Genomic DNA, 26234 nt, shown 5'->3' with positions numbered 1-26234 from the left:
AAAGAAAAGATAATGAAGCTCCTGCAACCAGACAACGGCCCCTGGGCGAGGCCTGCACCCTGGAGAATGGCCTTCAGGCAGGGCCTTCCTGGCCCTTCAACACAAGGGCCGGGCCTCCTTCTCGCGGTCACCAATTAGAACTGCACATACACTTTCTTGGAAACCATCCATCCAGACACTCCACTTTGCTAGGAAAGAAGATAGTCCAGAGCAACGCTGTCTGCAGCCCCCTAGGTCCCTCAGATACTCTGCTGCCCTGCTGCCCGATGCCCAGCCAGGCTTACCAGGAGCACGGCTGGGCCTCCTCCCATCACCCGGGGCTCAGCTGCCCGAGCCAGCACCATGTAGCATACACTCAACAGTGGGTTTTGGTAAGTCTCCAAAACTATGACACAGTCCCCCGACAACTGTGAAAGAGGAAGAAGGATACATCCCCTCTGTGCTAAAAGGAGCCATTGTTTTTGCTGCCTGTTAAACACCTTTAAAGACCCATTTGTATCACCAGAGGAAAACATGGAGACCCATCCTACGCACACTGGGCACGCAGCATGCTATCCACCACCAACTGTAGTTGGGGGCAGAGGGGGGGTGGAGTGCAGGCCTGAGTAGCTGAGAGGGAGGAAGGTTCAAGAACTGCTCCAGGGAAGCAGCTTCATTTCACCTGGCTGACAGGCTCCATGTTTCAGCCCGGTGCTCACTTACAACCAGCAACTGGGCAGTCTTGGGCATCTGTCTGTGCTATGCTTCTGCCGTGGGAAGGGGATTTGGTACACAGCCTCCTATGTCAACACAGATCCTTTTCAAAGGAAAGATCAAAAACAGCACAACCTCAGGACGCTTCATGTCAGCAACGAGGGTGCTCTCAGAGCCTCCCCTCGGCATCGCAGTCCCAGGAGCACAACTAGTTCTTGCTTTTCCATCTAAAATTGTTATTAGTGTGTCTCTGATGAGCATCTTTCCCTAAGGCTTTCCCAGCCCTTGAACAACTGGCATCTAAAAATACAGAATTGCATGTATCCTCTTTGAACCCATCATGGGGAATTTGGAAATCTCTATCTTCTGATGAGTATCTTTAGAAAGGGAGAGATTTACAGCGCAACGTAGGAATATTTATTTGTGCTGCACAAAAGGCCTTTATCACCTGTATGTAAATCTGTTATCACGCTTAAAGCACTGTCAGGGAGTCTCGGTGGTATTTTTTCGTGTCCCTTAAACAGATGCAGAGAAAAGGGTTTGCAGGTTTCTCAGGGTATCAAAGGAAAAGGGAGAGAGAAAGGAAGCACTACTACAATTCTACACTAAGAGAGACTTTTAAAAAGATCCTGTGGTTTGTTTTGCTAGATTATTGATGGTTCCCTGGCCAAAGCAGTGAGGTAGAAGGCTGGAGCAGCTCAGCGTTTTTGCCAACAGGGCAGACCAAGGAGGGAAGTCCGCGCAAACAGTGCATGCTATCACCGTCAGCTGCCACTCATCTAATTGTCTGCAGGTCACTGCATTCGGAAAAGGAAAAAAAAAAAAAAAAAGAGGGCGTTGACCTCTCTTGCTCTGGTTCCTGCTTCCCAGGTTTTGGCAAGAAGCCCTGGAAGGGGAATCCGAGCCCTTTCCGCCGTGGTCAACCCTGGAGCTTGGCAAGGGAGGAGTCAGACCCGTCAGCCCAGGGCAGGGCGGGCTCCTTCTTCCTCGCTGACTACCTCTCCTTTTACCCTTCTGACTCCAAATAAAGGGAGAGACTCTGTTCCCAGTGGTTTCTTGTTTAGTCACTCACCTTTCATACCACTACCTTCTTCTTGGAATGTGTTACGAGCAGTGGTCTGATCTTCTAAGTGTTCACTCCCACCACTTCCTGAAGAGGCTACACTGCTTTGTGGAGACAGGGGGGCATGATCGGATGGGAGGCACTGGGGTCCTCTAGCTCGTAAGTCCTCATGAGACATCCATCCATGTCCTAGAGGCTGGTTTGGCACATTCATGGGTGGGGTAAGGGACACAGATCGTTTCAAAGGGCTGTGGTGTGCCTGGCCTGAGAGAACTGGAAAAAAAAATAAAATGAAATAGGTTATTCCCCCCCTTGAGCCTGGGCTGCAGAAGAACCCACAGTACCTCTTAACCCTGAGCAATGGTGCTAACTGACCACTCCAGCAGGGGGTGCAGCAGGCTGGACACAGGCCTGGCCAGGCCCTTCCCTTCGGGGTGGTTATAAAGGATGCTGTCTGTACCTCTGGGTGGGTTGAGTTTCTCCAAGGAGGCTACACCTCTAGTGCCCACATGTAGCCTCAGACTTTGTGGGTCGGGATCTGGTTTTAGTTCTAAGTCTAGAAACAGGATTCATAGCTGCAGGGTCATAAATCAGATGAAGCTTGACAGCCTGGCAAAGTGGCCACCTGCCAAGAGTGAATCAAACATGTGCTGGACAATTTTTTTTTTTGAAACACACAAAACCCATTACCCATGTCATTAGGGTGGACTTCTGGAAGGGGAGGCAGGCTGGTCATCCTTGAGGATCTTTGCTGGGCTGAGTTAGAAGTGGGTTCGTCCTTCCAACCAGGACTCAGGGGACTATCACCTACGAAGGGGCTGCAGGCTCAGCAAGGGGCCCAGCACTAACACGGACCTCAGGGTACAGGTCGGCAGCTGCGTGTGAAAGGGCCGATTCTTCCCCTTGGCTTCGCAGCTTAGTGCCAAACTTTATATTGAAAACACTTCCAGGTAACAAGGCTTTCATTCAGAAGCCGGAAGGGTGCTCTTGGTAAACTGGGAAGGGTTTTTACCAGCATGTTCAGCCCTTCCGCACTGCGGGCAACATCTGCGCGGCCCCCATTTCTAATTTCTTTTCCAGAAAACTAGGAAAAAGCAACAAAACTCACATAACTCGCCAAATTAAATTGAGGTCATTCAAGGGAGGGATTTAACCAAAATCAACGCTGAGGGAGCCGACGTTACCCTTGGTTGGTTTTTCTGGGCGTGTCAAGTGACAACTTTACAAAATAAGTCTATTCATAACCTTCTCTCCGCACTGGCTCCTGACAGGTCCAGTTTATTTTGACTGCTGTAGGACTAACATGGAATTGGGCCACGTGCATTTTTAAACATTTTTCAGGGAAGCCATTAAGTTGCATCTCAGGCTCCATCCCCTCCAATGAGGTGTTTGCTCTCCCAAGTTTGGACTAGCATGGCTCTGCTGGCATTAATCTTTCTGTGTTTTTCAGTCCGCAGACCTGACATCCCCACGTAAGAAGTTCTGCTTTTTATTAAACTGCGTTTCTGGTAGGGCGGCACCCACATAAGGCCTGAACAGCAGACTCCCTTGCCCCCACTTAAAAAGATAAAGACCAGAGCCCAAGATAAAAGACTCAGCCAAAAGGCTGAGTGTTTGCAAAAGGTGTGTTTGGGGCAGTAGTGGTTTGGGCAGGCAGCTCAGGGACAGCTAGTGTTAACCAGGCCCCGAGAGCATGGAACTCTCTGTTGTCCGTTTGGCTTCCTGTAGCCAGAAGGGCAGCCTTGTGTGTGAAAGAGGGACAATCAGACAGAAGGGCCAGAAACCTCATTAACAAAAAAAAAAAAAAAAAAAAAAAAAAAGAAGAGAAAAGGGAGCTGCCGAGTTAAGTATTTATAACCTGATAAATTTCTAATTTGGGTAGATTCTATCAAAGACAAGGAATTATCATCTAACTGCAAAATATGCAAAGGGAACATTGTTCAAAAAAAATTTTTTTTTGATCCTAACAGGGTGAAACAGCTTGCATTTCCACTAAATGGACAAATGAGGAAACAATTTTAAAAGGCTTCCTGGAAAATGCATTGCTACCTGGTTGGATCAGAAATAGCAAGAGAAAAAGAGAAAAAAAAAAAAAAGCAGAAAAAGAAAAAAAGAAAAAGAAAAAGGAAGCAGCAGCAAAAATGAAGAGAGAAGCCAATAGGAAGAAATGCCAGACATCCATAAAATTCATTTCATCCCTGTATAAGTATTTATATAACTTTGGGCAGAATTGTTTAGGGCTGCCCTGGGTGGGGGACACTCCAGCTTAGATGTCTTTGCTTTCTGGTACCTCTGTGACCATTTCAGAATACCTGGTGGATGCTCTGAATGGTGCCAGCCACGTGTGCCCAGAGTGGACATGGTGGTGGGGGGGGCTCTTCACAGCCAGGATCAGAGTGAGCCTGAAACCATAAAAACAGGCCTTGCCAAAGAGACACACACAGCCCAGAGCTGGTGGCACCCTTAGCACCCCGCCTGGCTAGGGATGGTACCTGAATCTATAACCATGAGTGGTCACACTGTCTTTGGATGTGGAGAATAATACAACACATAGATAGTAGTTGAATTCCATTATTAGATGAAGCCAATTTGCTTCTTTCCACCTAAAGTTTTCTTAAAATCCATGCTCCCTCCCTTTGATGGCATCCTTGGGGAGGCTGTCAGTGTCCAAGGAATCCACTAGATGTTTACCTAACTTAATGGGACTTACAGGGATTTATTCATAGAAACCTACACCCGTTTCTTTATATATTCCTGAGCTTGACTGAAATCACATGGGATACGGCATGAACTTGGTCTCTGCCTCTAATAAAAAATCAATTCTACCTGAGGTACCAGGGCCTTTTCCCAGGGACTTTCTACCTAAGGCCCCACCCGGTCTGGAGCATAGTTTCCCACAGCTGGTACCAAACTCAGAAATGTCTCCTTAGGAGCAAACCTGCTGTAGTGACCAAGCAAAATGCCTCACACTAAGCTTCCGATTTGCAGAGAGGGCTGTGGGTTTAAAGCCAGGCTGGACGCCACACCTAAATCAAAGCCAAGTAGTGCTGAGTAAATGCCTCATTTCTCCAAAGGGAACTGAGGCCCAGGGGCAAGACAGGCTCACCTTCCTGTGGGAAGGAGACCGAAGCAGGTGACAGAGGACCTGCCAACAGTGCCACTTTGGGGTGAAGACAAGTCTTCAGGTAGAGGCCATAGTGACCACAGAGCCAAATTTGGCGTGACTTTGTGTGCCGGAGTACTTTGTTTGGCAGAAAGTGGCAAAGGAAATAATAAACGCCACGGACAGACAGTGTGATAAAACAGGCCACACAGTGGTGGCATGAATGAGGTGGCCAGGGCAGAGGACTGACGGCTGTCCCATCGCTCCGTTTCCTTTTCAACCAAAAGGACACATCTGAAGTGGCGTTAAGTAGAGGAAGAATGGACATGCAGGCACAAAGAAATAAATACATAAAATTCCTTTCCCTACGAGTAGGGAGAGGGGAGCAGTGAGAGCAGACATCTGAGAAGCTTTTCCCACTGTGTGAGCTGTCCCAGAACTGCTCTAGCTAGAGGTGGACCTTTGAATGTTCTCCCCCGCTGACTGTTGTGGGGCTGACAACGGCGAATGCTCCATTCAGGCTTACAGCTGCCCCAGAGTCAGATTCGAATGTTGCAGAATGACGTACACCTTGAAAATATCTCCCTACAGATCAGAACTTGGCAAGTTCCCACAGAGTTGAGGTCCTGAGTTTATACTGCATTTGTGACTTTGAAACATTGAGGATGGAGGGACAGCATGTTTCAGGGCAAATTCACTCTAAAAACTCCCTGGGGAGCAAAACTGTGACTCTTTTGCTCTTGAAAAAAACTGAAGCTAAAACTTAATGTGTGTACAGTATAGAGTCAATATCACTTCTATTTTTAGGACTCTCTACAGGAAATTTCAGGCATGTACACATGAATATGTATGTATGTATGCGTACATGTGACAATAGAATGCTATAACCTTTGGAACATTTATGAATTCCAGTGAACCAAAGATAAATAATAAATATTGAGTAAGTCTAGTTGAAATATATGAAAAGCAGCTAAAAATAATCTTGTTACAGCTGTGAAACAGTACAATACAGAGGGTCTTCTAATCTGGCAGTGAACTCTGTCACAGCATTTGGGGCCAGCCGGCTTCTCTGACCTCTACTAACCTTACGATTTCTTTTTCATCTCCAAGCATCTTTAATGAGACTCCTTTCAACACTTTTTTAGGGGGAAATACGATACCTGGCACTGGGTTCTGTTCTTATATTTTCTTGAAAACCTGGAAATCAGATTGCTTTCCCCTTTTCTTTGACCAAACTTGACTTCATCTTGATTTTTAGTTATTAAAACGAGATTCAGGAAAAGACTTTAAAGGATAGACTATTTTAAGAAAATTGGGTATAACTACTTTTCCTGCTTTTTAATATAACAAATAATAGGTTTTGTGTAAAGAGGAAGGTTTGGGATACTGGCCCCGCGATCTCCTTGGGTCACTGTCAGGTTAAGTGTCATACCTCCCGTCAGAGAGCAGTGATCCTGTAAACGAACAGTCCAGACAACTGACGCCCAGCTCTTACACTGAACCTGTATCCTAACAAACTTTAGTGGAGGTCTTTCGAAGACACACTGTGTACTTACTTCTCGCTCTCCTTATATTTATACAATGAATGCAAATAACGCTTAAAAATGATTACTGTGAGCATAGATTAATAACATTTCAGAGCCGGAGACCCTGAAAGGCTATATAATTCATTAACTCCTATGTTGTGAGCTGTGGGCCCCTGGGTGGTGGGAGGACCCAAGAATCCCTATGTGCCCTGGGCCTGATCAGAAGATGAAATGCTGTGCTATAAACGGTTTTCATATGTATCTAGAAAATATTAAAATTATTATTCATTAGGTAAACTCATTTATATTTGCTGAAGTCATTGCTCTTGTTGTCATTTTTCCCCCCATCATCAGATTCCAAGTACAATCACTGTTTTATGGGGACTCCAGTTTTTTAATCTCTTGTAAATGAGAGAGATGATGGCTATTCTCTGTGGTGTCTGTTGAGTTGCACAGTGGCCTCGGGAACTCGTATGTTTAAAATTTTCTGCACGGCCTCCACAGTCACACTACCTCCTCAAAGCCAGTCAGCCCCCACTTCTCATGCTACCACTGTGCGTTTCTACTAATTTCCAGGCTTAGCCTTTTGCTCTGGAGTCTAGGATCTAGACTGCTGGAGCTGACCTCCTTTTGAATAAGTGCATTAAGGGGGCCCGCACTCCTAAAGTCACCCTCTTTCATCAAACCCAATAACCTGTCTTCTCAACTCAGCGTTGGGCTCTGCAGCCTCACCAGGCCCTTCTGAATTCAGCCACAGAGACACGATTTGCAATTTCACCCTTCTTTCTTCCCAAGCCAGTCTCTCCATTTCTCATTCAAGAAGCTGTCCTTTTCATGGAAAACAGATGCTTCGTTAATTTTTCAAATTCTAGATGCTCATGTGATAGAACTCAGGGCGGTGGCTAGCACAACTAAACTTTACAAAATCAATTCATTTCAGTTTAGAGATTTTTAAAAAGTAGAATGAGAAAACCAAACATTTGCATATTATTTTAAAATACTTAGAACTTCTTTCCTGAATTAAAAGGTCCTGTCCAACTCCCTACTCTGATGATATACGTTGTGTGTGTCAAAAGGCCACGACAAAGCACAGGGAGCAGTCCACTCACGTGTTGCTGGTGGTGCTCTTTAACAATATTTCCTAGACCTACTCCCAGAAAAAATTCAGAAGTATCGGTAGAACCTTGCTGAATACACCAATTTGAAAGCTCATGCAACGTACAATTCTTATGTTTTGCTGCAGGAGGTGGTTGATCCTTGTCAAGTTTAAAGGAGAAAGAGCTCAAGCTGTTGGCAGCTATAAAATAGCTATAGACTTTGTTTCAAAGTTATTGGAGAGAATGTTCTGTTCATTCCTTTAGTTTAGGCCTGCCTAACAGTAGTGTTTCAGTTCCATCCCAAGAATTTCTTCTGAGAACATTGATTTCAGAGCATCTAAGGAACTGCTACTAAAGGCTTTCTATTAACTATGAGTACTGCTCACTCCACTTGTATGTATAATCCTAGGTGTTTGCTTAAAAAACAAAAAGCCAACATTTTAGCGAGGCTCAGTGGTGATATGATATTAGACCCTGGATTCCTCTTCTTTAGTTGGTTTTGTGGTGCCACGACCAGTAATCTGAGGCCCTGTGGTGGGAATCTTTGGGGAAGAAAAGATTAATAGTACTGCAAGAATACATTTTAAAAAGTCCAAAAAACAAAACCAGAGTATTTGATCAGTGACATCATGCAAAGAAAAGACAAAATAACACCAGTCACATTTATGGCCAAGAACAGATTTGTGTCGGGGGGGAAGGAGCGTATTAATTACTAAGGTTAAAATTAACATGCTCTGCCTCATTGCTTTAGGGAATAGATTAAAAGCAAATCTGGAAGGTTATATGCCTCAACTCTGCATGCTTGCTCTCTGCTTCTTGCCCAAAAGTTTGGAAAACCAGTGCTCACAACATCTGGACACCAGAAGATGATTCCCCAAACAGCTTCAGGCTCCACCTCATTCTGGGGGAAGAAGAAAGAGCACACTGCAAAACAAAGATGTGCTGGGTGGACCAGGTGTTCCCGACTAGCCCCAGGAGGAAGCCACACACCCTCTGAAGAGAAAGTATACATTCGTCTACACAGCAAAACGAAACAAATGGAGACTCCAGAAGAAAACAAAGCTGCAAGGACATCCCAACAAGGTTGACAGACACACACTGCTAAACCTCATTTTCCCCATTCAGTCTCATTTTCACGCTGTATTGAAGGGAACGCATCCTGATGCAGGGAAAAGCACTTGGAGAGGCTCTTCCATGATGTGAGTCCTTGTCACTGGCGTCAGCCCTTATTACTCCACAGACGGCTCAGCCTTTGGGCAGAGCAAAGATGTAGGTTTCTGCCTTCACATTATCACTTAAACATTTGGGCTTTTAAGAGGTAAATGAAAATGTTTCTGGCAGACTTTTATTGCTGCATTAATCTTGGGTACATTTCATTTGTTCTCTTTTGTCAGTTTCTATAATGGCAAAACTGGGTGTCATCCAGTAGAAAAATCTATTTTAGATAACTGCTGTTTGACTTTACATCATCATTATTTATAAAATAAGTTAGACAAGAAGCCAATATATACATTTGATAGAAATCAGTAGAATCTTACAAGCTTAACTTCAACTCAAGCAGTCCTAAAAGGAAACAGCCCAAATCCTCCCATTCCTCTCTATCGAAACCAGTACATCAACTATGGAAGTAACCTGACACCACTGAAGCAGATGGTTCAGCCAAATTAAGGGGGGGGGGGTTACCCCAGCCATTTCTAAGTTTCCTGTATACCATGTAAACTTCTCCTTTTCTGCACTTTCTTTTCATATCTATAGTTATATCTCTGTGTACTTAACCCCCAGGTTTCTTAATCCTTAGGTTTGTTCATGGAATTTCTATCCTCGTGGAGAATGAAGAGTTTAAACAGAGCTATAGTATTTGAATCATTTTGTTTGTGACACCAAGTAAATAACTGAGTCAAGCAAGTGCCCAGGAGTGAATCGAAGTGGATATTTCCTTTTTCATTTTCCAATGTATCCATAAAAATGCTCCAGTCATTGTGTTTAAGGAGGAGAGATAGTGGAGAAACTCAGAAAGATAGATGTTTGGTGACAAAACTTCCCTCCTACCCCTTTCTTAAAAGATAACTCTCAAATTGTAACTGCTATTACCTTAGCTCACATGTCTATCCAGGAAGTGCTTCGTAGGTTTACTGTCCATCCTGTGCTTAACACATTCAGGCTGCTGACAGTGCAAGTACCAGCCAAGCAATCCAAGTTTGGAACTGCCGAATAACCAGGGGTTCATGATTCAGCAATCAAGCCCCCTTCAGAGCATCAGTCCCAAGGCCACAGTCAGGGTCACTGGATAAATCATCACGGAATCAATCACTATCAGTGCTTGTCCAGAGAAGAAGGGGTCAATCATCTAAAAGGGGCTTACAAAGGGTATTTTGGAACCTTGTCTACTAATTCTTGTCTTGAGCTGAACTATGGGCAAAGTCTTTACTGCCGCTGGAGCTTAAAAGCCTCCCAGGTAAGAGGGCAAGGTGAATCTTAAATACATTGATTAGGCTAGGATCAGCATCATTAGAAGATGCCTAAATCCTACTGCCATCAGGCAGTACTAGCCAAATTTGCCACCATTTGCACTAGCCAAATGCAGGACCGGTGCCAGGATTTCAGAGTGTGAAACTCTGAACTTGGTCTTGATTAAACAGCAATCATTTTTTCTTTTCTTTCTAGTTTTAGGAGAAGGGTTATAAATAATTAGAAATGTATTATGCAGTTCTAATTCTTAACTTAGCTCCTTGATAGAAGAATGAGAACTGGAGATTCTCAGCATTTCGGCCAGCAGGGCAATTTACTGGTGAAGGAACTGGTTCTTGTTTTCATTAAAGCATTCAATCTAAATGTCAAGTGTAACAATACACATAAATGACCATTCAAAAAAACCACAATTTGAGCTTACACTGCTAATTAGATTATTTTTGGAGGGGGGTTAATTAAGAGAAATTGGATGGTTTAGGCTCTCCTGGTTTCTTAATTATATTTAATTGAATCACCATGTGATTCAAGACCAGCTACTGAGGCCTCACACATCCCAATTCCCACTGTCTCTTCACCTTCAGCCTCTTCTCGAATTCTAAACTGTCACAACCTGATCCTGTGAGTGCTGGAACACAGTGAGATTGGTACTGTGTTTGTAAAATTGATTTACTGTGGTCTGTAATTACACATAACGATTTGAATTTTTGACTTGGCACTGCATTTTTCATTTAAACCGTACCGTTCTTCTCTACCCCAGAGAAACAGCGTTTACGTAATTGCTCTCATCTCTTTGGGTATTATAAATCAGTCCTGCAATAAAAGACTTCCAGAGACACTGCAAGCACGAGGTTCCTGGAATAATTCAGCCCCCAGGACTGTTCTAGTTTAAGGACAGGAATTGAACAGCATTCATTTCTTACTGGATATGAGGTGGAGAGGGCTGTCTGGAGACTTCAGATCCCGGCAGCAAAGAGAACGGGCTGGAGGGCGATCAGGAGGGCTGGGCTGACCCCAGACAGCCAGCCCAGATCCATGGGTGAGTTTCCTTTGGGTCCCCCTTCACCTGTCATACAAGCTGTCCAGTGTGTGTTTATTCCTCTATTATGTCTTATATACCACTGATCCTCCGTATTCACAGGTTCTGTATTTGCGAATTCACCTATTTACTAAAAATTTATTGTAACCCAAAATCAATGCTCGCAGCATCTTCGTCATCATTCACAGACATGCACAGAGTGGCAAAACATGAGTCCCTGGCTGGGGTGAACAGGCCTTGGTTGCTTGGCCTTCCCGTGTGAGCTCTCACACTGGAAACCAGTGTCCTTTTCAAGGTCTGTTTAGTACCATGTTTTCCTAACTCTGGTGTTTTTCATTGGTGATTTTACTGTTTAAAATGACCCCCAAGCGTAGTGCTGAGGTTCTGGCTACTGTTCCTCGGTGCAAGGGGCTGCACTGTGCCTTAGGGAGAAAACAGATGTATTAGATAAGCTTCCTTCCGTGAGTTAGAGTGCTGTTGGCCCTGAATGCAAATGTTAATGAATCAACACTATGTATTAAATAAGACAGCTTTAAAGACACATAAAACAAAACTATGTATTGATAGGTTGATGGTAATGGGATGAGGCTTGTGGGAACCTAACCTAGTGAATACCTAGCAGCAGTGGTTCAGTGTTTGCTAATTCAATGTCCCAGTGACCTTACAGAACATCATTATTGCAAATAATGAGAACTGACTATCTATATCAACAGATACAGGTATAAAAAAATTCTTCATTCCACCTCCCATTCTGGGACATTTTTTGTCTTATCTGCCACATTTTTGTCTTAGGCTAGTAGTTCTCAACCTTGGCTGCACATTCAACCCCCTCTGGAGCCTTTAAAAAAAACCCTGATGCCCAGATCCCAGCCCAAACCAAGTAATTGAAAATCCTTGTAGTAGAGTCGGGGTGGAGTGGAGTACTTTCTGATGCACCTGAGTGGTTTTCATAGCTAGCCAGGCTGAGAACCATCTTCCCTCAGTGTTCCCTCCAAACTCTGCCCACATCCTGGGCACTGCAAACCTCCCCAGGATGGCCACTGCTTCTTGCTGGTCTTAATAAGAGTCCCCCAAAGAATGGGTATCTTGTTTACCTTTTAAATGGCTTGGTAAAGAAAGCACAAATCATTGCATCTCCCACCGATATTTTGTTTGCTTTGGGTTTACATGCAGACTTCTGCTCAGGATTTTATCACTCTTGCCCTACCTGCCAGTAAAATAAATGATATTTTGGTACCAGAGTTCCAATCTGAATGACACTTGGGCAGAAGTTTCTAAAGACTCCCTAGACTCCTGGGTAAGAGTGCCTGCCTCTTGCTGTGGCCATTTCATTCCTGCTAAGCAGGAAAAGAGGGTCGGGGGTCAGCCCCAGGCACTTTCTGAACATGAATCAGCTGCAGAAAGCTCTGAGTACCTTTTCTCTTGGTCTAGAAGTTCGGCTCATGAGAGCATAACTGATTTACAAACGGCCAAAACCAAAAGGTGTTCCAGATCTACGGACTAGTGACATCAGCATCATCTGGGAGCTTGTCAGAAGGGCTGGACTCTCAGGCCTCGTCCCAGACCCAGAATTAGGATCTGCGTTTTAAGATCCCAGGAGATTTGCGTGCACACTCGAGGTTAAGGAGTACTGGCTACACACTCAGCCCTGACTTGCTGGCTTGACACTTGTTCTGTTGACATTGGGTAGGCACCATCTACAGCAAAAGCAGCCTGCTTTTGTAAGAAGCATTGGGGATTTGGGCTGGAAGTCATATGGCCTTTCTGTGCCTCAGTTTCCCCCAGCAGTAGATAGCAAAGGCTCCATCATATAGGATTGTTGAAAAAAATTAATCATTTATTGTACAGGAAAGTGTTTTGCAAACTGTCAAGTCCTACAGAAATATTAGTTATTAGTTGTCAGAGTGAGAATACCTCAATATAAACCAACACTGATAATTGAAAAAGCAACTCAGAGTACTAGTCAGTCTAATGATATTCATGGAGCATTTTCAGTGTATTATGTGCAGTATGAAAAATATCTTTGATTATCTGATAGTGTTTCACACATTTACAGGAGATGAATTTTCTACCATGGCCTGTCGTACCGAAAAGTGTGTCTTTGTTGCTCTTTCAGAGTTCTTCTCTACACTGACAAACTTTCTCTGCCCCAATCAGAATTATCTTCCTTTGGTTCAGACTCAACTTGGTCTTTCCTTTACTCTCACTCATTTTAAGTGTTCATATGTCATTTCCATTTTGGAGGGTGAGAGCATGTGACCTTCTTTTCCATTAAATTTCAGTGCCCAGAACTCCTCCTGAGGCCTTCTCTTTGTCCTGACATTGGTGAGCCACACTGATTGCCTGAAGTCCTTATGGAAGAGCCTGAGTACTTCCACTATGTTTATAAATTCAAGCTAAGAACCTATTAGGTAGGTAGGTGACACTGGGTTCTTCATAGGCAAAACAAGGGGATTGGACTAGACGAATTCCCTCCTTCCTTCTTTCCTTCATCAGACATTTGCTGAGTCGCCACCATGTGTCCTCTAAAAGCTGAGGGCGCAGCATTGAAAAAGCCATTACAGCCCAGTGGCTGATCTCTCAACCCCTCCCTGAGCCAATCATCTATGATGCTATTAGCATATTTATGCAGTGCTGTTCTCATTTGGACAAGATATTTTCCTCACCTTGTTTGTTTCTCCAAATTTTCAAAAAGCCTGCTTTGTAATTCCAATAGAACAGCCCCCGAGGGTGTCAGGGTAAAGGAGCCGCCAGCCGCTCACCGCAGACCAGATTCTGGAGAAGGGAAGGCACTAACTTCCCTCATGCCTACCCCTTCCTGGCTCATCGCAATGCTCTCCTCTCGCCCACGCATTTTGGGCTTTCACAGGAGGGTGACTGAATGGATGAATGCTCCGTCTCCTTAGTCTGTTTCTTTCTTCCCAGCTCTGGGCTGGGATACTGTACTGTCCTCTCCCTAAATGCAACCCAGAAGAACATCCTTAGGACCAGCTTTCCTGGACCTTCATCGCCGAAGAGGAGCCACACGAGAGTGAGCGCAAGAGCGGCACCAGCTACCATTCGTCAAGGCTGACCGAATGTCACATACTCGCCAAATATGTACACAAGATGTTTCATTCGACTCTCACTTAATGCCTCACGAGGTGGGTTCTAGCATTACTCCTCCCCCCCACATACAAACACAAAAACACTTACTTCACAGAGAGGAAGCTGAGGTGCAGAGGGTAAGGGACTTGGCAAAGATCTGACAGCCAGGAAGAGGTGAGAACCAGGGTTCAAAACCCAAGGTTCTCTGACCGGCAAGCCTCCCTCCTTCAGCCCAATTCTACACTGCTTTTCATGGCAAAAAGAACTCTGGCCCCGCCACTGAACACTCAATAAACCCAAATCCTGAGCAAGTCCATTGGCCCCTTATTCAGGGTCTCATAGCACTCATCTGGAAAATAGTTACAGCAATGGTGATAACTCTCTTCCCTCCCTTTCAGGGTTGCTGTGGGATCACATGCTGCCAGCATCATCTATCCATCCACCCACGCATCCATATATCCATCCATCCATCCACACACCCAATACTTGCTGAGCATGTGCCCAGTGCTGGGTATGTGCCGGGTACTAGGAAGGATGATGAAGGCCCACTAAGATGATGAGTGCAAGATGCTTTTGAAGTCAGCTTTTCACCTTCCCAGAAAAAGAGTTTAAGCCAACCTCTTTATTCACTCATCAAACAAATACTTAGTGAGCATCTCTAAGCATAGGGCACTATGCTAGTCACTAGGGCTACAGATGCCAAAAAGAGAATAATAAAAGACAAGGCTGCACAGATGCAAACAGTATCTTTCATCATTTATTAAGCCATCACCTATCACCTTCCATCATTTATAGGCACATGGCAGCTAAGAGCCGTAAGGCAAGGTTGATATTCTAAGTAATACTTTACATGAAGGTGAAGAATTGCTGAAGGAAGTAAAAATTTTAGGTGATTTCAGTTTCAATCAATCTGCTACTGTATGTCCAGGACTAATGAGAGTTTTTGAGGAGGTGGTAATATACCAGATCCCTCTCTGAATCCTGGCTCTCCGTTTTAGAATGACAGTATCAAGGGAAATACATGCAAGTCAAAAAATCTCTCCTCTCTGGCTTCTGCAGTAAATGTGCAGGCTGTTTCCTTGGCTGCAAGTTGACTATCCCATGCAGCCATTTAAGATCCATGGCTCTGTGTGGCCTGAAGATTCCCTGTAACTGAATTAGAAATCACCGGCTCTGCTGCACAAGAAGCATCTCTTTTCCATTTGGGCTTCCCCCAAATGGCTCACAAAACTTACGGGTTTGGTCTTGCGTGGGTGTTCTGAGGGCAGAGTCAGGCGAGCCTCTGCATAAAAAAAAAGCCAAACCAGGATTTTTCATTTCAAATTAAATGCTGGAGGAGCAGTAGACTTAAGAGAAACAACCTAGTTTTTTTTTTTTCCCCTTCAAAGATGTAAAATAACCATGAAGTCTCCCTAAACGGAAAGTTGTGCTTCAAGAAGGGTACCCCCAGAAATGAACACTGACTCACCAGGTGCCCGATGGGGTGGGCACAGAGTTTCTCAGTCCTGAGTCCAGCCCTCAGGAGGACTGGTAGAGGTCAATGCCCATGTTTTCTTAAAACATAGATGTTGCTATTGTTTAGATACCCAATGGAGTTGGTTCTGACGGAATTTTAAAGATGGTGCTACATTTCTTAGGCCCTTCCTCCAGGAATACTATTTTCAGAAGACTGGAACTGCAGGGGCCCTGCAATGTGTTCTCTTCATTTATTTACTCTTCAATTATCTGAGAATTCCAGAACTTTAAAACAGGAAGGCACTTTAAGAATCTGATTTAGAAATCATCCAATCTACCTGCCTTGCCATGTTATCACTTAAGGAACCAGAGTCCAAAAGAGATACAGCAGTTGCCAAGGTCACTCAACAAAGTTGACACTGAAGCTGATACTAGAGCCCCTGTGTTTGTGGTCTTTATTATTCAGATTATACCAATGGTCATTAGTCTTCCTATCAATGTCACTGATAGAGGGGTAGAATAATAAATCTGTGATTTAAAATAGATAATCCAGATAACACCAGAATAATACATTGCAGGACCTGAATGTTGAGGCCTGTGTACATCACAAACAATGTAAGCCAAACACAGCAGGATCAGAGGCCTCCAAAAATGACTGCATGCCATCAGGTTTTTCCAGACACAGAGCTGTTGTGTCTTCACAGTGGGCTGGCATTTTTCCAGTTCTGGGCATTCTGTGCACCAGTCCTCCTCATACTGGCTGGCAACCACTGTTGAGCCTTCCACCACCCAAGTCCTGCCATAGGACTCTCTTGTTTGTGCCTAACTGGTCAGAGAGATCGCCAGCACTGATGTGAAGTATTGTTTGGAGATTGGACAAAGCAACATCTTTTTTCAGCCAAAATCTGCGCCAGTGGAAGACTTGTTTCTCCATTATAGTTAATCTTATTCATCAGTTTGGGTTGTATTTATTTAATTCTGTGGGTTTTATTGTGACACTACATTTATACAGAGGCTTACAACTGGGATGTCTATATGTATATCTAGAAGTCATCAATTATAAACCTAATTATCTAATTAATTGACCAATTTGTCATTTGAAAAGACTGGGCATCTTCACAGGGATGACACTATGGTAAGACCTGGGCCCTAGAGATGGTTATTTATTGTTTATTGACACTTTATAATTCGTGCAGAATCTGTCCTTTTAGAGCCCAAAAAAGCTTCAGGGATCTTTTAATGGATCTTTTTGTTCTTCCCAGCCTAGAAACTGTCTTATCTGAGGGAAGGAAGGTGACAGGCTGAAGGTCACATTGGGAAGAAGAACTGGGCTCTAGGTCCACCTGGCAATGGGATCTTCAGGCAGTTGCTTCTCTTTCAAATACAGACCTTACTTTAACAGAAACAGGTGACATTCTATTAGTAATGAGAGTTATGGTAAGAAGATCACTATCAGGGAAAGTCTGAGCTTGAAGAGGGAGTTCTGGGGGAGGTAAGATATTCCAGATACCTCTCATTAAAGATTTTAATTTAGGAGACAGACTTTTCTCCATTTAAAATTAATGGCCATGAGCAACATACAGTTTGGCTTCAATACTTCACCTCAAAGACTAAAATAATTAGGGATAAGATAGTGATCATTTGTTGGGCTGTAAGCATTATACAAAAAGATCTATATTATGTCATTCATTCATACATGCATTCATTCAACAAGTATTTATTTAACATCCATGGTATGCCAGGGAGGGTTCTGGACAGTAGGAGTACTGTGGTGAACAAGGCCAGGTCCCTGGCCTTTTGGAATTTATATTCAAGTGGGGGAGATAGATAATAAACAAGTAAACAAGTTAAAATGGACTTTTAATTTATGTAGATGTTACTGTTCCTTCTGGAAACTCACTAACATGACAGCAATGGCATAAATGCACAAGGAAAAGGATGCAGAAGAGAAGACAGGAGATGACAATGGGTATCAGCAGTCACTGAAGTTGACAAAATTTTGGAAGCTGGAAAATGGAAGAACATGGAGGTAACAGACTCAGTAGACCAAAGGAAGGTGATGCCTGTGCCCATAGCAATTGTGACCATGATGGTTCATGCTGCAGAACTCCCAAGTTCAGGATTCGGAGACCAGGTATCTCTGAAGGCAGGGGAGCAGGGAGGGGCTGAAAATAGTAGGTTTGGCAGAAAATATGTCTAAGACACAGAGAGACCCTCAGATTCTCTCCCTGACCCCACAAAACCAGGCAACTACTGTATCATCTTAGCATCTTTCTCCTAACAGCCCCTAGAACCCAGGCAGTCAGGCCTGTATCTTCCAGAAGGAGAAAAGGATTCCTCTAGGGGAAATGGGCTAGTTCATGAGTTAAGAATTACAGCTGTGAGTCCCACCAAAACAGCCTGGCCGGGCCGACCAGATCTCCTGGTAGTGAAATTCATACACACAAGTTCTAGTGCCTTGCTCTTAAATGTAAGGCTCTTGCTTGAGAGACAGGGTTCAAAACAAACAGAAAAATTAACTCAAGGAAGCACAGACCACACTGGGAGCCAAAAAAGTCTCCGAACTCCAACTGTACCATCTTCAGAGATAACAGAAAAAAGATTTACACCCAAGAAACAAGAACAGAATGAGATACAAAAAGGAACATTCAAAGAACAAAAAGTTTTGCATGAAAATACAATTGCAAAGATTAAAAATTATATAGTAGGTTTAGAAGATAAAGTTATAGAAATCATCCAGAAAGTAGAATGAAAAAATTGAATGTAGAGTAAAAAGACTGAAACTAGGAAAGGAAAAGTTAAGGAAATTAGAGGATCAAAAGAGAAGTGTTATTATCTGATTAAAATGAGAGAGGATTATTTTTAAAATTTGAGAACATTTCCTAAAACTGAAGGAGCACAAGTTTTTAGATCAGAAGCGTTAGTGTAAAGTCTTTATCTCCAAAAAAATGATTGTACTTAGACCCAGTGAGGACTTTTGCAATCACTCATGGGTGGTGATTATCACCCCCTTTTTTAATATGAGGAAATCAAGGCCAAGAGAAGTTAAGGCATCTCTCCAAAGTCACACAGCTTGTAATCAGTGGAACTGGGAATCAGTGGAATCAGTCAGATCCAGGTTGGTCTGACCCCAAAGCATGTCCTCTGAACCACAAGTTGATACTGCCTAAGACATTTCTGGACTCTGATTCTTCCATCAGCATAATCAGCAATCCTGCCATTAGATCCATGCTACCAGCAAGCGTTCTTGAACTTGCCAGGGCATAACAGAGCAGACAGTTGAGAAATGGAGTCATCTGCCCCAACTCTCCCTTTAATCCTAAAAACTAGGCCCCTGCATGGCTAGATTTGTGAGGTGATGTAAATTGGGGTAATTTGGAGAGTCAGACTCATCTTCGAACTATAGGAATTGAGGGAAAGCAAACTTCGCCAGCACCAAAGGAAGACCCAACTCCACTTGCGAGGGCTCAGAGATAGGATTTCCAGTGGGATCCTTGTGATCGTCATGGGTTCATTTGAGGTAGAAATTTCATCAAAATTCTGATTGGCATTGGGAGTCTAGAGATTCTTTAGGATGAAGATCAATCTAGGTATCAAGCCGGCTTCTTCTAGACTTCCAACAGCTCAGCCAGAGCCCCAAATCTTTGCCAGTCTGGATCACTCTAAGGGGCTGAATCTAAGCTGATGGATCTAAAAGAGAAAGGGGCAGAGGAGAAAGGAGTTGCTCTGTACCCACTTCCCAGAGTCAGGATTCTTAAGAGAATGATCCCAGCAAATGTTTTATATCTCTCAGTCCATGACATTTAGGGTATCAGGGAGGCCAACATCTCTGGAAGTAAATCAATTATCCAATATGATGAAGTGGAGTTGAAAAAACCTGACCTACAGGTAAAAGCAATCTCTTGGCTCAAGGAATTTCAGCTACCCTTTTGTTTGGATTTACACCAGTTTGAGAGTCTGACCTCTGAATGTATAAAACTTGCTCCTAAGCCACTGCAGGGGCAGCCAAAAATACAAAACCTTGGTGAAGGATAGGAACATATCTTTGTTCTTGGCCACTTGGTGGCTAATTTTCCCATGTGAAGACCCAAGAAATAAACATGAAATCTTTTACTTGTTCTGTCTTTTAAGAGAAAGCACTTATTTCTCGTGATGATCCTTCTAAGAAGTTTGTTCACGCAGCTACAGAAGGATGGAAGGCAGCTCCCGTGCAGACATGTGGACCTGAATGAGGAGATGGTCACGAGCGTGACCCTGGCATTGAGCTATCCTGGCTGAGCACTTAAAGAGCTTTTCTCTGAGCCACTGCTTCTCCAGGACCCCCTAATTAGCCTGCTCTCTGAACTGCATACAGATGGAGTGGCAAAAGAAGAACTCTGGAAGCAAATAAAAATTATGCAGCTGTCTCTAGCTGGAGATCACCAATAGAAAATTAGGGGAAGAACTGTGACCATACAAAGCTTTAAATTCTTTCTCACCAATCTCATAGGTTAAAAAGAAAGCCTTCATGCCACACGTCTTTGCTTGCAAGACATCTACTTTCTCTGAGTATTGACAAAACTCACTCCTGAATGGCAGTGAGCTATGTAACAAGGTTTACCTTGAATTCAGGATCTGCAGCTCAGATCCAGACTCAGGGACAGGCTGGCCTCAGTCACACCGTCAGTTGTAACCAAATGAGAGACACTTTCGGGAATCAAGGACTCTCAGACTTGGTAGTGGAGCACACAATCCTTTGCGATTCCAGGTGAATTTGGAGCAACATCACCAAAATTAAACAAACATACAGATGTGGTCATTTTTACCCACAGATGCCATGACTGTACTTGTAGTGAGCTTTGATTTTTAGAGTAATATTTATATATAACATTCAGTAAGGATATTAGAATGATCCTGCTAAGCCTACCAGAGTTAATAACATCACAGGCACAAAACAGTTTCCTGGATGGTGGTGAACATGTGTGAATAATTCCCTTTCTCCCTGAGGTCTAATGACTACTACAAAATTCTTCCAACTTCCTAAACGTGCTGCAGTCCTGAGCATCCTCTCAATGTACCCAGTAGACGCAGACCCAGGCAGTGTTCTAGCCAAGCCCTCACGTCAACATCTTTCCTCAGCAAGTTCCTCTCTCTAGCTCTTCCCAAAAAGTGTTTGGGAAAGCTGCCCTCTTTGTGTTTAGAAACACAGCTGGAGGTGGGAATTGGAACCACCACTATGCCATGCAACGCCATGTAAGTGACTTCTGAAAAACAGCAAACCCAAACCAAAAAAAGTCACCTCAAGGATTTCAATTTACCAATCAGAGAAGACTATTACGCACATTGTAAAAAAAAAAATTATCTGATGAAATCCTCTCAATATTTATTTTAAAATACTTTACAGATCATTAACTTTGAGAATCTCAGGAACTGGGGATCTTAACCTGATTTTAAGAGTTCCTGCCAATGAAGATTAATTCGAAACCAAGACAGTTGATACCTCCAAATTATAGTTTTAGTCAGTGGGAAAATAATTTGATTTAAAAAAGGTCATTTCAGACAACTTTTAAAGAATAAACCCACTGTGTAAATGAGGTTTGTCTAATGTATATGTTCTCTTCCATATGCTTCACCCAGATACTAATGGTAGATTAGGAGAGTATGCTAAGTTTCTTAATGCTTGCCACTGTCATCCCTTTTCTGTGAGAAGTTGAATTTCCAGGCTCTCTAAGAGAGTGTTGGGTGCTGTAGTCATCTGTTGATGCTACTCACAGATGCCTCTCGGGAAACTGGGTCTGAGGGATACACATCTAATTTTATTTTGACTTGAGTAGAGCGTAAGTGGTTGTGTGTTTTAAATCCAAAGTGAGCAGTAGCTTTTGAGATAGAGCCCTAAAGCTGCTTCCCACCTTGGAAATGTTTGACTTAGTGGCACAGGTACAAGACTGGCATCATGCCAAACACTGATCAGATCTCTTAAAACAGCCTTCAAACAGTCCACATTTCTTCCAAAAGAATCACATTGTCATGAGGCCACAATCACAGAGCAAGGGTGGCTTTCAGGTGGCCTGTGATCCGGGCACCAGGCAACTGAACCTGGTGACCCTCCCATTTTCTTTCTTTCTTTCTTTAAGCTCAGAAAAAACAGAAAATCCGCATTTGGATTCTACTTGCCATGGAGTTTCATCATCACCAAGATCTCTGCCTACAATTTTTGCTAATTTTCTTTTCTTTCCATATGACACAGACCAAGGAACTCAAGATAGTACCCTTCATATTAATAAACTCTAATATGTTTCTAAATTATCAAGTCACTCCTTTTTTAGTATTATTACTCTGGGCTAAATTACCCTGTCTTTTCTTTTAGAATGTATGTCTTTTTTTTTTTTTTTCTCACTCTCTTCACTGACATCTTTATATCTTTTTCATTTTATAGGTATATTTTTTATTTTCAACAGGTAATACATGGCACTATCTACTCCCTTCAAATGGGAGAGTGGAAAGTAATCCTCCCCATTCCTGCCTGCCAGACTTCCCAGTTCCACATTCTAGGTAACAGTTACTGGTGTTCACATTTTTTTAAAAATGAAGGAGACCAAAATCAGATGAGATTCTCACTGCATGTAGTTAATGCTGAATATAGCAGGAGGATCTCTTCCTGGCTTTGGCAGTGCCAACTCTCTTAGACTAGGCCAGCACATTAGTTGGCATTTCACTCTCCTCCTCCCGCTCACCTCAATATAACAGCACTACATACTCAGCAGCAGCAGTGCCCTGTGAGTCAGAGTTTCTCCTTTGGAAGCACAGACTGAAAGCACTATCAAGGGTCCTCAGGGGTCATGCAGCCTCATGCCATGGTAAAGCAGTAGAGTTCCTGAGAGTGTAGGGTTTCACACAGAGTTGCAGGTGGAGTGACCTTCCTAACCACGGCTCTTTTCTTCCAGACACTCCACATTCTTGGGACTGGCCACACTCCCCTAGCCTGTGTCTACACTCAGAGCCTCATTTGTCTCTATTAAATCTTATTCTGTCACTTAAGGATTATTTTAATAAATCTGAACAATATCCTTACACTTATTGCCAATTTAAAAAAATTATTCCTGTTAGCAATGGATCCCAAAGAAGCAACAACAAATTTTTACCTTACTCTTTACTCTTTTTTTTTTTTTCCCTTCTGGTCCATTTTAAGCTATTTAGTAAGATATACCACTGGAACAATCCTTAAGGGGATATAGGTAATTGTGGAAGGCTGGCTCTTCACAGAGCTGACTCAAAGTATCTGTATTTCAATTGAGCATATACTGGAGTAGCTGTGTCATAGAGCCATCCTGGGAAGCCTATTTCAGCCTAGGTTATTGCAGAGCCTGGGCTGTTGGATGAACCACCCTTTACTTGTAACAACATTAACAGCCAGTGCAGAAGTAATAATAAAGAGGGCTATTGTTTGTTGAGCCTCTCCTATTGGCTTTATACACATTTCTCATTTAACCCTCACAACCCTAAGAAGCTCTTTTAACTCATCTTCACTTAGCTAACTTGCTGGACCAGCCAGTACTCTCCATTCCCTTTCAACTACTTAGGGATGCCCATGGTTCATGGACCCTTCAAGGGCTGGAATTTACGTGTGCTTCTCTGCTCCCATCAGCTGACTTGCAGGTGTACCTCGGGTCAGTTGAATTCGTTTCCAAACCTATTCATGCCAGTTGTGCTTATTACTGTAAATCTGTCATTAAAAAATATGTAACAGAGATGATAACATATGAATTATAAAAAAGCTAATTGCTCAAAAATTTTGTTACAAGCCTTAGAAAATATTCAGTGCTTTACTTAAAAAAATCTACTGTGGAATTCAGTGTTAGTGAGAAAACTATAAGCTAAATTATAAACAGAATAAAACCAGAATCTAGGGAAGATTCTGTGCTCAAATTGTTTTTGCAAATGTCTTCAAATTCCTACTCCGTTTTAAAGAAATCACAGACAATAATGGATCAGGGGTGTGATTTATGGAGGAAAAACAAAGACCAGCCTCAGTCAGGAACGCTATCCTCAAAGAAAGGAACATCACACCATACAAAAGATGGCACAAGAATGTATGTACTTATGCTTTAAGTTAATATGTTTAAGTTAAGCACAAAAGAGGCATATGCTTAAAACAACTATTATGCTTTAAACAACTATTGCAAATAACACATCAGCTACTCACCCTGACTAAGCCAATTATGAGGTCTTCTACTGAAATGTATTCTCATCTTATAGATGAGGAAAGGAGGTTTAGAGGTCAAGGAACTTGCCCATGGTCACCCACCTAGGTATTGGTGGGGCTGGAATTTAAAACCAAGTCTTTAAGACTTCAAAGCCACCTTCTTGATTTTGTTCAAGACTGCATCATCATTTATACTGCAAACTTGAGTATCTAAAATGCTGCTTATAGCCTTATAATTCCCCTTGCACTGCAATGTCTTACTACAAAAATGAGACGGCTAAAGTATAAAATAATCTGTCATAAATTTTTTAGCTCCACACGGGTTTTGTTGGGCTTTTCCAAAAGGATGCATCTTAACAATGTTGGCTATGAAACAAATCTCTAAAGCAAACCCTGTGCTCTCATTGGCTCTACTGTCTAATTGTAGTCACGGAATTTGTCTATGGGAATGGTCCAGACTTTTGGCAAAGAACAATTACCCCAGAGTTTGTTGGAAGTTTTAGCCTTTCTCCAAACCACAAAAATCCTTTATAGCATTTTCCAGACTTTGGAAGCCCCCTGCCCGCCTCACTTTCCCATCTTCATACACCTTCTCTTATTTGATTTACATCTGAGATTTCCTAATACTGTATTTTGCCTAGTAGAACATTCAGGACTGGGGTGAAGGCGGGGGGTGGGTGGCAGGAATGATATTTATAGTGTTTAAGAGTTAGAAAATATACCCCAAATTAATAGTAATTGCTTCTACTAAAATTTACCCTCACCTGTAACCATGAAATTCAAGGGTTTAATATGCTTAATATTAAAAAAAAAGATAAGCTATATTCATGATAATCTCTCCTTGGTGTAATCTGAGTTTGTCCCCAGAAATCTTAAAGGTGAGAAAAAAAAATAAGTAATTTAATAAAGATTAAAAGATTTTTTTGTCCAATTGTTTGTGGAGCAGCACCTGTTAGACTGTAACTCTAAATCTTGTGAAATAATAGAAATCCTAAGACTACAGGGCTCAAAAAAAGTCATCATGAAGCCATCCTGTTCACCCCCTCCCCCCTCCCCTCTTCCAGGATAGTCCAATTTAAGCTATTTATTCCAGCCAGAATCCATCCTATTTTTGAAGTACGGTGGAGAATTAGAACCACTGCTGCCTTCCTCTGTAGCTCATCTAGTGTTTAATAACCCTCACTGTCATTAGAGTCTAAAAAAATCCTCCTGGACAGGGGCCGGATGGCACAGCCTCATGACCCAAGGCACGGGTACCACAGAAGTCTTTGACTTTTCCCAAGCAGCAGGATTTCTGATGCCTAATAAACTAGCAGGCTTCTTGCTTACTACAGTGGGTCTTTTTTTTTTTTTCTCTGATTGTTCTTCCCCAAGCCCCAGAAAACAAACACTAGACCCAGTGAGGAACAGCACAGTCCTGTAAAACCTCTGGACTCTTGGAAACGGAAGAAGGATCAGGCAGTGGCAATACTGGGTCCTCTGAGATATCACTGAGCCATCTTCACAATGTAGCATCAGGAAGGTCAGGGCCATACTTTAAAAAAAGTTTCCCCCAAAGGGGAAGGAAGCTGAAGCTAAAAATATATCATGCCAGTTGTTATAAATGCTTCTCAAAGGAAGCAAAGCAACTGGAGTTACCTCTTTGAAGAGCAAATGAGGGGTTAAGGAAATAATGGAATTTTTCGGTTACATGCCAGCTTGGCTACATTTTGAGGAGGAAGAAATTTTCCACCGAGAAAGAAAGTCTGTTGGTAAAAGACAAAATAATTCCATGAAAATTTAAAGGAACTCCAAATGATACCAGTGGCTCCCAAAGTTAGGATGGGGAACTGCAGCCGGCAAGACAGAATCAGGGTCTCCAAGCTTTGTCCCTCTCTTCAGATTCCAGGAGGACCCTTGCAAAGACCTCCTCTTATCAGGCTTGTCCAAAGCTTTCTGGTCTCTCTCCTCCCCTTGAATGTCTATGTTCTGATGTTTTTTTGCAAGCTGACTGGAATGAAACTGATGTGGCTGGTGGCCTTGTAAGAAAGTGTGAAGGGCAGAGGGGAAAGGAAAGACTTCCTGAACCAAATAGTTATCTTTGAAAGAGCCAGCCCCGGCTGCCTGAGAAGCTGATAGCACTGGAGCAGTTGTCTTAGGTTGCAGGTCTGGGGTTCCTAAAGGAGCCACTTTTCCTGAGATCCATGTCATCCCCGCTCCTCACCTGGCCTGCTGAAGTAGTTTTGTTTCAGGTGTTGGCTTCCTGAGGCCCAGCAGACAACCTCTCCAAGAAGGGATGGACCCTAGGAAGGCTGAGAAACAAGGACCAAAGCCCAAGAAAGGCACGGGATGCCCCAGGAGTTTTTAACTTTTTACCTTTCAATTTTGAAATAATTACAGATCTACAAGAAGTTGCTAAAATACTACAGAGAGAGGTCTCATGTACACATTCCCTGGCATCCTCCAGGGTGACATTTGACACAACTGTAGTGCGTCATCAAAACCAGGAAACTGACATTATTAACACATGACAATTAACAAGAC

At 43.0% G+C, this 26234-nt stretch overlaps 1 protein-coding gene across 2 annotated transcripts in view; it reads right to left on the bottom strand.

Moving 5' to 3' along the window:
- SAMD4A (sterile alpha motif domain containing 4A) overlaps positions 1–26234 on the bottom strand; it is a 201961-nt gene that overhangs the window by 50411 nt on the left and 125316 nt on the right. Inside the window, exon 3 of one of the 2 annotated variants that reach the window (XM_010982945.3) lies at positions 1766–2029. The exons of the other annotated variant lie outside the window; for it this stretch is intronic. Within the exon in view, the coding sequence (XP_010981247.3) occupies positions 1766–2029 (264 nt within the window). The remainder of the gene's footprint in view (positions 1–1765; positions 2030–26234) is intronic. 2 annotated transcript variants of the gene reach the window in all.

Source organism: Camelus dromedarius, chromosome 5 (assembly GCF_036321535.1).
Source record: "Camelus dromedarius isolate mCamDro1 chromosome 5, mCamDro1.pat, whole genome shotgun sequence".
NCBI classification, from domain to species: domain Eukaryota; kingdom Metazoa; phylum Chordata; class Mammalia; order Artiodactyla; family Camelidae; genus Camelus; species Camelus dromedarius.
The sequence above is the reverse complement of the archived record's forward strand: the minus strand, read 5'-3'. Positions and strand labels throughout refer to the sequence as shown.